At 40.8% G+C, this 11,130-nt stretch overlaps 1 protein-coding gene across 3 annotated transcripts in view; it reads right to left on the reverse strand.

Annotated features, from left to right (window-relative positions):
• LOC131692234 (la-related protein Larp4B) overlaps positions 1 to 8,919 on the reverse strand; it is a 131,010-nt gene extending 122,091 nt beyond the window's left edge. For 2 of the 3 annotated variants that reach the window (XR_009305938.1, XM_058979159.1), the window contains exon 1: positions 6,937 to 8,919. Coding sequence is in view for 2 of the 3 variants with exons in the window: in XM_058979159.1 (XP_058835142.1) it covers positions 6,937 to 7,410 (474 nt within the window). In the remaining variant the exon portion in view is untranslated. The remainder of the gene's footprint in view (positions 1 to 6,936) is intronic. The other variant, XM_058979160.1, reaches the window with a different exon arrangement.
• Positions 8,920 to 11,130: the final 2,211 nt, after the last annotated feature.

An 11,130-nucleotide genomic window follows, 5' to 3' on the forward strand; every position in this document is an offset into this window, starting at 1 on the left:
GCCACTACGAGGCCGGTCTCTTGTGGAAATACGACGACGTACGTCTACCGAATAGCAAACCCCTCGCATTACACCGGTTCCGCTGCCTAGAGACGAAATTAAAAAATCAACCGGAACTAGCAGATACAATGCGAACAAGGATCGACAATTATCTCAAAAAGGGTTACATTCGAAAGCTCACAGAAGCTGATTTGAAACAAACCAATCAGCGCATATGGTACTTGCCCATATTCCCAGTTTTCAATCCGAACAAACCCGGCAAGATGAGAATAGTTTGGGACGCCGCAGCAACTGTACATGGCGTCTCATTAAATTCTCTGCTCCTGAAAGGCCCGGACCAGTTGACGGCGCTCAGTTCTGTCCTCTATAGGTTTAGAGAGAATCGGGTAGCGGTTTGCGGTGATATCGCCGAAATGTTTCATCAAGTCATGATCCCTAAGCACGACCAGAATTGCCAGAGATTCCTTTGGAGGGAGAAAGCAACGGATGACGAACCTAGCGTGTATGTGATGCAGGTGATGACGTTCGGCGCAAGCTGCTCCCCGAGCTGCGCGCAACATGTAAAAAACTTGAATGCAAAAAACCATTCAGTCCAATTTCCCAGAGCAGCAAATGCAATTATATACGACCACTACGTGGATGACATGTTAGTCAGTGTAGAGACTGAATCTGAAGCTATTCAATTAGCACAGGAAGTGCGATATGTTCACGCTCAAGCGGGATTTGAAATGCGCAATTGGATTTCAAATTCTCCTGCCGTACTGAAATCCATGCAAGGGAAAACAACGGAGGAAAAAAGTCTCAATATCGGAGCTCAGATGGCTACTGAGAAAGTGCTAGGGATGTGGTGGTGTACGGTAACTGATTGCTTCACTTATAAACTGTCATCAAAGCACAACGAAGAACTGCTCCTAGGGGAAAGAAAACCGACTAAGAGAGAAATTCTTCGAATGCTTATGTCGATATTCGACCCTCTTGGACTTATATCAAATGTATTGATCTGCCTGAAAATAATTCTTCAAGAGGTATGGCGGTCACAAATTGGTTGGGATGATCAAATACCGGAAGTTCTTTACGATAAGTGGGAACAGTGGCTAGTGATTTTTCCAGAGGTGCAAAATCTAAGAATTCCCCGTTGCTATAGAACTATAATGACCTTGGGAACAGCAACTACAATCCAAATGCACACATTCGTCGATGCTAGCGAGACAGGATACGGTTGCGTCGTGTACCTACGTTTTCAGCAAGGGGACAATATAGAGTGCTCTATCGTTGCAGCTAAATCGCGCGTTGCGCCACTCAAATTTCTTTCCATACCCCGACTAGAACTACAGGCAGCGGTAATCGGAACCAGATTGGCAGATACCGTCACGAAATCGCTCTCCTTGAAAATAGAACAACATGTATTTTGGACCGATTCTCGCAATGTTATTTCTTGGATTCGGTCAGACCATCGCCGATATACCCAGTTTGTCGCGTTCAGAGTTAGCGAAATTCTTGAAACCACTAACATAGATAGCTGGCGATGGCTGCCAACAAAAGATAATGTCGCTGATGAAGCTACAAAGTGGCAACGACGTCCGAATGTTGCAAACGACAGCAGATGGCTTAATAGTCCCGAATTTCTGAGACAATCGTCTGAACGCTGGCCCACAGAGTCTGCAACAAACTATTCCACATACGAGGAACTCCGGCCCAATCTACTTCATCACACAGTGAATACTGGTCCAGTTATAGAGGTTGTTAACTTTTCTAGATGGAAGCGCTTGTTAAGGGTTGTAGCGTTTGTGAGGAGGTTCGTGACTAATGTACGCTGCAAATTAACCGGCATGCATCGTGCTATAGGGCTCCTATCTAAAGGCGAACTCAGCCAGGCAGTAACATATTTGATAAAACTAGCACAACGGGAATCATTTTCTCGTGAATTACATGCACTTGAAAATACCAAGGCAGGTGCCGATAGTCTTCAGGAATCCAGTTCGATTTTTTGCGAAAACCCGTTCATCGACAATCTAGGAATAATTCGCAGGCGCGGTAGAACCAACTTGTGCGAATATGCATCCACCGACGCTAGAAATCCAGTTATTCTTCCGCAGAATCACCATGTTACGAGACTCATTGTACAGGATTATCACGAACGATACCACCATCAAAACCACGAAACAGTCCTAAATGAGGTAAGGCAGACGTATTTCATCCCTAAATTGCGCGTGCTATATAGAAAAATACGAGCACAATGTCAACAATGTAAAAACCGAACAGCAAATCCACGAGCACCGCCAATGGCAGATCTCCCCGCAGCCCGTCTGGCTGCATTTACTAAACCATTTTCCTATGTCGGGGTGGACTATTTTGGTCCTCTATCAGTCATCGTAGGACGCAGAACAGAGAAACGATGGGGTGTACTAGTTACATGCATGACAGTACGAGCGATTCATCTGGAAATTGCCTACACTCTAAATGCCGATTCATGCGTAATGGCACTTAGAAATTTTATGGCAAGAAGAGGTGTCCCTAATCAAATCTATAGCGACCGTGGCACGAACTTCACAGCCACTAGCAAGGAACTAGCAGCCGCTTTTAAAGAGTTGGAACAAGATAAAATGATTAGCGAAATTGTAAGCCCTCAAACAGAATGGACGTTTATTCCCCTTGCATCCCCTCACATGGGAGGATGCTGGGAGAGGTTGGTGCAGTCGGTGAAAAGAAACTTAAGTGCAATTAGACCTAAGCGAAACCTAACCGACGAAGTACTTCGCAATCTCCTAGTTGAAATTGAAAATACGATAAATTCTCGCCCACTAACACATGTTCCAATAGACGATCCGGAAGCTGCAGTTCTAACCCCAAATCACTTTCTACTGGGCTCCTCCAGTGGACTGAAGCCATTAAGCCTTCTCGACGACAGTGCTGTAGTGCTAAAACGATCATGGCGTACCTCTCAACGTGAAGCCAATTTGTTCTGGAAGCGTTGGCTTCACGACTACTTACCTGACATTTCGAAACGCACAAAATGGTTTAGGAATGTCAAACCGTTAGAGATCAACGATATAGTAATTGTAGCAGATCCTCTACTTCCTCGTAATTGCTGGCCAAAGGGACGAATCATATCGGTAAACAAAAGCAGAGATGGTCAGATAAGATCAGCAGCGGTGCAAACATCAACCGGAATCTACGAGCGACCGGTGGTTAAATTGGCGGTCCTGGACGTTCGGCGCGAGATAGCAGTAAGCCACAGAATTGGCGTACCCGGAGGGGAGTGTTGCGACCCCTTGGTCGGCGCGCCTCACGATACCTAACTGACAGGCAGAACCATCACCACGAGCCCGTATGCATGACAGCAAGGACAGACGAAAAAGAGAAAACAACGTGTTGGTCTGTTCCACATCTTGTTGCCCTTAAGATTACTTAAAGCTAATTAAATTAACTACAAAATAGCGGAATCTATTAGAGGTATAGATATATTTACTTTATATAAAATCACTCGTTGCAAATATTAAAATTTGTATAGGCACTACGATTAATTACTGATTACCGAGAGAGTAGAAGGTTATGTGAACCGTAGGTGATATTAAGTGTGGCCTACATAAATTTGGTAAGATCTGAGATGATTTAACTGCGGAGAGCATAATGAATTTGCTTATTAACTATTATAGCGTGAAGTAAAAAAGTTGGATAGAAGTGAAAAAGGTGAAGGGAATAAGGGAAACTAAACGTAAGTAATTGTGAACATAACCTAACATAAATGAAACTGAATTTGTATGAATTTTAGGAAGTTTTTAATCCTTCCGCATCAAATAAAAGGAGTTAAAATCACGGAAAATCCTTGTTCCTTCGACATAAATCCAACAGTTACTATGGAATTTTTCATTGAATTTTAAGTTTTTATTTTCGAGTTTCCATATATATATTACTATACAAACTTAATACCTCTTGTAGGTGAACTAGAGGTATCGGAAAAACCTCATATTTAGCGTATGATCTGTGCATCCAATTACCATTTGAATTAGCAGTGTTCCGAAAAAAATCAAAATTGTTGCCGGTCTAATGTGTACCCTATCATTATGGGTAACCATGAATTATGAAACACTTAGTAGGCCTTGAATACTGTTAAACGTGTACAATTTAAGCAAATATTGATAATCAGTAGTGCTGCTTCTTACGGATGTAATTTTCAATGTTTCCGATTTTAAGGTTTATCAATAAAAAATCATTTTTTGTTGATTTTTTCCTTTGTTTTGATAAAGTAACTCTCAAGTGACAAATTCGTTGAAAATAACAGGTAAGTTGATTTATGCGTAAATAAGTGCAAACTTTTAAAAAAATATGTACACTGGTGGGGCAAGACGGACAGTCTTGATTAATTCTATTGATTGATCCTTACATGAATATCTCGCGTGTGGAAACAAAATTCTAGCAGTCAAAGGCAGAGAATCATGCAGTTAGCTGAAGTCTCATATGCAGTAGACTGCAGAATGTACATTAATGTGACCGAGGCTAAATACGGAATTCCTAGATCGCTGTGAAAAGGTAGTAGACTTTGTGCAGGTTCCATACTCTGGCTGTGTGTAATCGAGGAACTGATGTTACCAATTTCGCATTTAATACATAGCTTTCCAGTTTTGTGAGTCTTTATTGGAACTGATTGTATGGCTCTCTGTATGACAACAGCAAAAACGATATAGAAAATACATCATTTGCTTCAACTCTAAATCGTACCCCAAAACGTTATTTTTCACCTCGAATTGAACATATATATTAAGAAAACCATAATCTATTCAAAACATCCGTTAGAAATATTAAATTTTAATATTTTATGTTGTGATCATATTTTCTGAAACATGTCATGTCCCATCATATGTCCGTTTCACCCGCAGTCTGGAAAAAAGTGCAGATATTTCTTCGTTTTCTAAAAATTGATACTTATTGATTTTTGTAAAATAATCCCTCTGGGCACTCGAAAGCCAACATATGGAGCTACAACATAGAGTATTACATGTAGCCAAAAACATGCTCTTACTATGTTATATTTAAGTATTTCCTTAATATGTCCGTCTTACCCCCAGTTCCCTTACCATATAATCATACAACAGCAGTTATGGTTAATAGTGTTTCTACACTATTCGACGTAGAATTAGTCCATCGTCAAATTTCGGAGATATACAGGTTAATGTATTTAGGACGGCAGGTATGAAAATCCTTAATAAGCCACTATAATAAACTGGAAGCAATCAAAAATAATGTGCTTAAAATTGCAAATCGATATCGAGGGTAACTGTAAGAAGTGTACCTGGCCACATTGGCCATTTTGGATGGTTCTGAAAATATATAAAAAAGTTCACAATGCAGTAAACTTCATCAAACTTTATTATGAAGTAAACTAGATATCAATGTTCTAGGAATACAGCATTGACAAGCTGAAGTTTCGAATAGATTGGACTAGCTAAGGATCAAACGAATTGTGTCGAGATTACATTTCTGGAAAAATATAAAAAAGTGACTCTAAATGTTAATGTTCTTAAGACATGAGTGAAATTGATTAATTTTGTTGCTGGTTTTAGTTGATGAATAAATTAAAATTCGGGTCTGGTGCGAAGAAGCTTCAGTAGATTATCTGCCAGTGTTGCCCCTGCTGAGTTGTATGTCGCATTTATATCCGCTGAGCTCGTTCTGATTATCATAACCCAATATACTGATTTTCATGTCAATGATATTATTTATTTAATAAACTGATTTTTATGTATAGCGTTGATATCGTCATTTACATGACTCCAAAACTAACAAAGGTATGAAATAACCGAACATATTTAGGATGGTTTTGAAAGAGATATCCTCCTTACTCTTCCAAAAGCCAACTCCACGTAATATAAGGAGCAGTATCAAAAGTTATTATATTGAAACTGTTTCTAAAATGAAAACACCCATCAATGATGAATTCTTGCTACACCCAAAATATAGTCATTTTTAACTTTTTAATCAAACCAACAGAAGCGTGCCAAATCGACAAAGAACGAAAAATAATCGTTTCTTCGCGTAAAATACCTAACTGCCTAACTGAATTTGGTATCTACATTAGTTTAGCAATTCTAGATTGAAGCTCCGTATGGGAGCTTAACGTATCAGTCTTTTGTATGCCATTTGTCTGTCGGTGGCGTTCCAATCCTGCGCGAGAAATGTCACTACCTCGCTCGGGAAAGATTTGAAGAAATTGTCCTAGATTTCAATTCTGTTGACATGTCTGTATCGTTTTTCGCTCTATGATATCACTAATTTCGTTAGATAGCTTTACGTTTTATGTTTCATTTCAAAGAGCGAGTAAAGGCGAATATCCTAGGCGCATTAGACAGGACAGGTCTAAATACCTTAGTCTAAATAACATACCAGGAAGGACCAAAGAAGTGACATTAACCCTGTTAGTCAAGTCACTCTCAACGACTTATCAAACCCCTTTAAGCTGAAACGGTTGTCCACGTTTCTTCCTTATTCAAGGTTCAAAATGATTCGTTGATTAAATTCTTCATTAGATGAATAATTTGATTGCCGAATAATTTTGAATCATCTTCATTTTGCATTGACAAGAAAAATTGTAGGCGAACGTCTGTAATTTTCCAGGATCCCTAAACGTATTGGCTGTGTATACTAGACTAGACTAGACTAGATTGGACTACCTAAGGATAAAAAAATGCTCCTTCACTGAAATCCGGTTTGGAAAGTCTGCTAAACCATGCATTGCATCCCATAGCAAGTAACTTTTCCGCATGGTCCCTACCCTGCGTTATTGATGGAGCATTCTGTTTGTCCCTTTACTCTCCGGTGCACTATACGGCCAAGAGAATTATACTAACAGCTAGTGAAAAGCGCCCATCAACGCTAAAATGTACCATTAAATGCACTTGAATGATTGTTGGCTCTCAATTTAAGGATATTAATAATTACCTTTTGTATGATGTAGCATCGTGGATTGTAGGCGGTACACAGATACGTCCCGTTGGCGTCCAGGCAGAGCGGAAGTGGGTCCAAAATCGGGGGAGCCGCGATTGCCCGTTGCAGTGGCTGGTGTTGCTGCTGCTGGCGGTGGGGTATTGAAACATGAGCAGTTGGCAGCGGTGGTGGTGGTGCTGCTATCGTTTGATAGGTTCCACCAGTGGCTGTCGTGATAAGATTCAAGTTGCAGTTGGCAGCGTGATGGTGATGGTGATGAACGATTCGCTGGGGAACAGCACGATGTTCTTGTTGTTGATGTTGATTATGATGGTGATGATGGTGTCGGTGTGGAACGCCGGGGGTTAGACCGGTGGCGCCGGCCAGGGTCGTTATAGTCGGTGTCACGTTCGAAATGATCAGATTGTTGCTTCCACTGCTGGTGGCAGACGTCGTCGATGTGGTTGGGCGATATTTTCGCAATGGCATGGCCACGATCGGATATCGAAGCAACTTCCAAGCAAGCGACAAGATCAACAAGTGTGTTTCAACATCTTTTTTTTTCAGGAGCGATATTGCTTAAAATTAGGTTACAATATATTATAGGGCACTTTACACGTTCGTATATTTTGGGATAGATTGAACAATCGCCTCGAATCAATCCGTATGTTTTTATTTACATCAAACGCAATATACGCCAACGCTCATACAGTCACATTGTATCCAACTGGTGCACGCGGTGGGGTCACATGGAATGGGGGGATCAAATCACGATGTACACTCACTAAAACAGTCGCTCTCTAGCGCGCAATTCCAATTGTATAGCACTTCGTGGGAACCTCACACATATTTGTTCACTTACACTGCATTGTCGGTGTGTTTGATCCAGTCATCGTTGCATTCACAAAAAATAGTTATATATCATACTCTTATTACCTGCTGCAAAGACCTGAGAAATCCGAAACATGGGATTATTCCGAGAACAGTTTCCTACGTCAAGGTTATCAGGGCCTACTACCACAACAACACAACACCGTTGCCGTTACTTACATCACTTCCTCCTTACTTATCACAAACATTTATCACACTTTCTTCCTGCGCTTTGATTGCTTTTTTCAGGACAAAAATACACCTACACTGTTCCTGCATGGATCCACAGTCAGCGATTCTGCTTCCGTCAATCCCACATCCCGCGAAAAGCCATATGCCATACGCAAAATATAATCGTTCTGCGTAGGTAGCACACAGTTTAACCTTTGACTCGAAATTGCAAAATCGAGTTGAAATTTCCGACAACGTTTCGTCACGATTTTTCACACCGCCACTGACAACCCCCAACTAACCCAAACAACCCCAAAAAAAAGGTACGTCTGGCCTGCTTAGCCTTCGACTCTCACGGTGGAAAACCAATTTTTCTCACTACACCAGTTGCTCTTTTCGTATTCACTGGCACTGGTACATTCCATATTCTGCTTTTGTACTCAGCTACACAGCACACACCACACTCGACCGTTCCTTTGTGTTCCGACGTTCCTCCCTCAATCCCAACACTCACGCTCTTTCGCACACTTTACCCACCACCCTAAAACGAAAATATGGATCTCATTTTCATTTGGGAAAACTTGTTCTTCTGCCGCGTAGGAGCAGGTTGGAACACAGCTCTACCATACGGAACCAAACTTTGTGTCACTTTCCGTCCACTTTCGCACAAATGCACTATTCCCGGACCGAGCCTAGAACGATTTTCTGCTGGGTATGGCCACAGCAGATTAACGCCACCACCAGCTGCTGCTGCGTTTTTGGAGTGCGAATTTCAGGAAAATGTACACTCACACACAAGGGTAAGATCAGGGCACTTCAATGCACAGTTTCACAAAAATATTCGGATGTGTCCACTAGTTGTAAACGATAATACTCCAGCCAACAAAGAAACCTGACGACGACGTCGACGATTGACACTTTAGTGGCCGTCACGGCGCTGCTCTGCTCTACTATAGACAGGAGATGTAGTTGGTGACCGATATATTCGCGAAAATGCTTGCTTTCACTCACTCGGTTATGTAGGTAGGTATACTTGACTCTCACGGATCGCAACGTTCAACGACGACGATGCTATGCTAGTACCATAACGAGCATGGTGTGTGGTGGCGTGGTACCGTCGACATTCAACTGAGCAAGTACGACTTATTTGGGAATATGAGGCGACAAGTGGTTGCAGGCAGGAGTGCCTGGCAGTGTGTTGGCATCGCAGCTGTGACAAACGACAACGGTGCTGGGTTGGAAGTGAACTGTACTCACATGGTTTAGGTGCATACTGTTGTATGCGAACGATTGTAGTATTAGTACATGTGGCCATGGTGAGTACTTTTGCGATGCACAGCAGTCAGCAGCTCGGATGAATGCGATGCAAAGCCCACTGTGGGAGATTGCTCACCCACAAGTATGATGCAATACTGAAACTGGATGAACAACATCAATGCAGTTTGTTGCTGCTCAGACAGCTGATTAGAAGTTGTAAGGTTCGTCTTTATTACTTGGCATTACATTAATCTTAACTGGCAGTATAAATCATCCTTCCAGCTTAAACTACTTACTTCTAATGTAAGAAATCTACAATGATTTGAGGCGTGAATATATTAATATAACACTTAGCCCTTTATGAGCCTGCCATTTTATATGCCAGAATGACGGCCTTCATAAGCAACAAAATAGCAATAAACACAGACAAAAAACAAAGGTGAAAGGTAAATTCTATAGCTCCAACTTTCAATAAATATATACCAATCGACTCAGCTTGGCGACTTGAGACAATGTCTATGTGTATGTTTGTGTATACAGGGTGTTTGGTTCATGGTTAAGAACCTCTCGAAGGGTGATTGACTGTCATATTTGGCGAAAAAAAATAGTTCTACACATACCATCAAATTTCAACCGTTACAGAGTAATTGTACTTTTTGCGTCAAAAATCTGTTTGTCTTAAAATAGAACTCAAAAAGTATAGTTTGTATTTTAAATATTTTAGTTTCATTCGAAAGGTGAGAAAATTTCCTATTGAATGGTAATCTCATATCTTTCAGTTAATTAGTTTTAATTATCTTTCAATTGTAAAGTAGTTAAAAGTGTTTTTGAGCGGGTTTTTGCTAATTTTCTAAAAATAAGGAATATAGGAATTATAGCAATAACTATTATCCAAAAGTTGGGTTTTATGACGATTCATAATTTGTTCTTCAACATCATATTCATTTTATTACTAAACTTTTCCTGTAATCGACTTTTTTTATTCAATTCGTTTATTTGATAAGGCACGTTGCGTTAGCTTAAAGGTGCCAATTTTGTTTTATTTTACATTTTAAATTACTTAAAATTAGGGGATTACATATTGATTTTTTTTAAATGAAACTAATGCGATTTTATAGCAATCTCATATATCTACACAAGGGGATAATATGATTTTCATAAGATCCCCTAATTTTAGTCATTTAGTTTTTATGGCAATATGGTTCAACATTTTTATCAGTGAGATTATTGGACCAAATAATATTTAACTAAGGGGGACAATTTTTACGACTATCTTAAAAGTAGGAATAACTAGAGGGCAAGATTGAATTTTGTAAAGATTCGTAATTAGAGTTATTTTTTGTGGGTAGTAGAGTTGGGCATTTTCAACGAGATTATATGATATAATAGTTAAAACTAGAAGAGACAGGAAGAGCTAAATGCTTCGGGAAGATATTTGGGGGGACGGAGGAGGGGGGGGGGGGGGTAGGGGTGTTACTTCTGGATATAAGAGTCAGGGGAGGGAGGGTAGACAAAGATGGCAGGGAGAGAAAATTATTTCAGTTCCAGGCATCGGGAGATCAACGGATGGATCAGGAGGAATCATGTACTGGGATGCCGGGTGGTCCTTCTCAAGATGGCAGGGGTTTTTCCAGACGATTTCGTAGTACGGCTTAGATGTGGATCGGCTACATTTCTAGTTAAGCGTGTTATGTTCTTGCTGTAGGTCCCGTGTTTGTTGGCTCGTTCGATACAGATGCTTTGATACAGGTGGAAGAGGGTTCTGAGAATGATAAGGAAAATAAGAAGGGGCGGTTAGACTTGTATATTGATGGTTTTCACAAAGGTGTATATAAGGGACATATAGAGGACATCGCGGTTTGCCAGCACATCTCGAACCGGGACGTTGGTTGGTCTTTCACGGGCCCGCAG

The sequence above is a fragment of the Topomyia yanbarensis genome, chromosome 3, assembly GCF_030247195.1.
Source record: "Topomyia yanbarensis strain Yona2022 chromosome 3, ASM3024719v1, whole genome shotgun sequence".
NCBI lineage: Eukaryota > Metazoa > Arthropoda > Insecta > Diptera > Culicidae > Topomyia > Topomyia yanbarensis.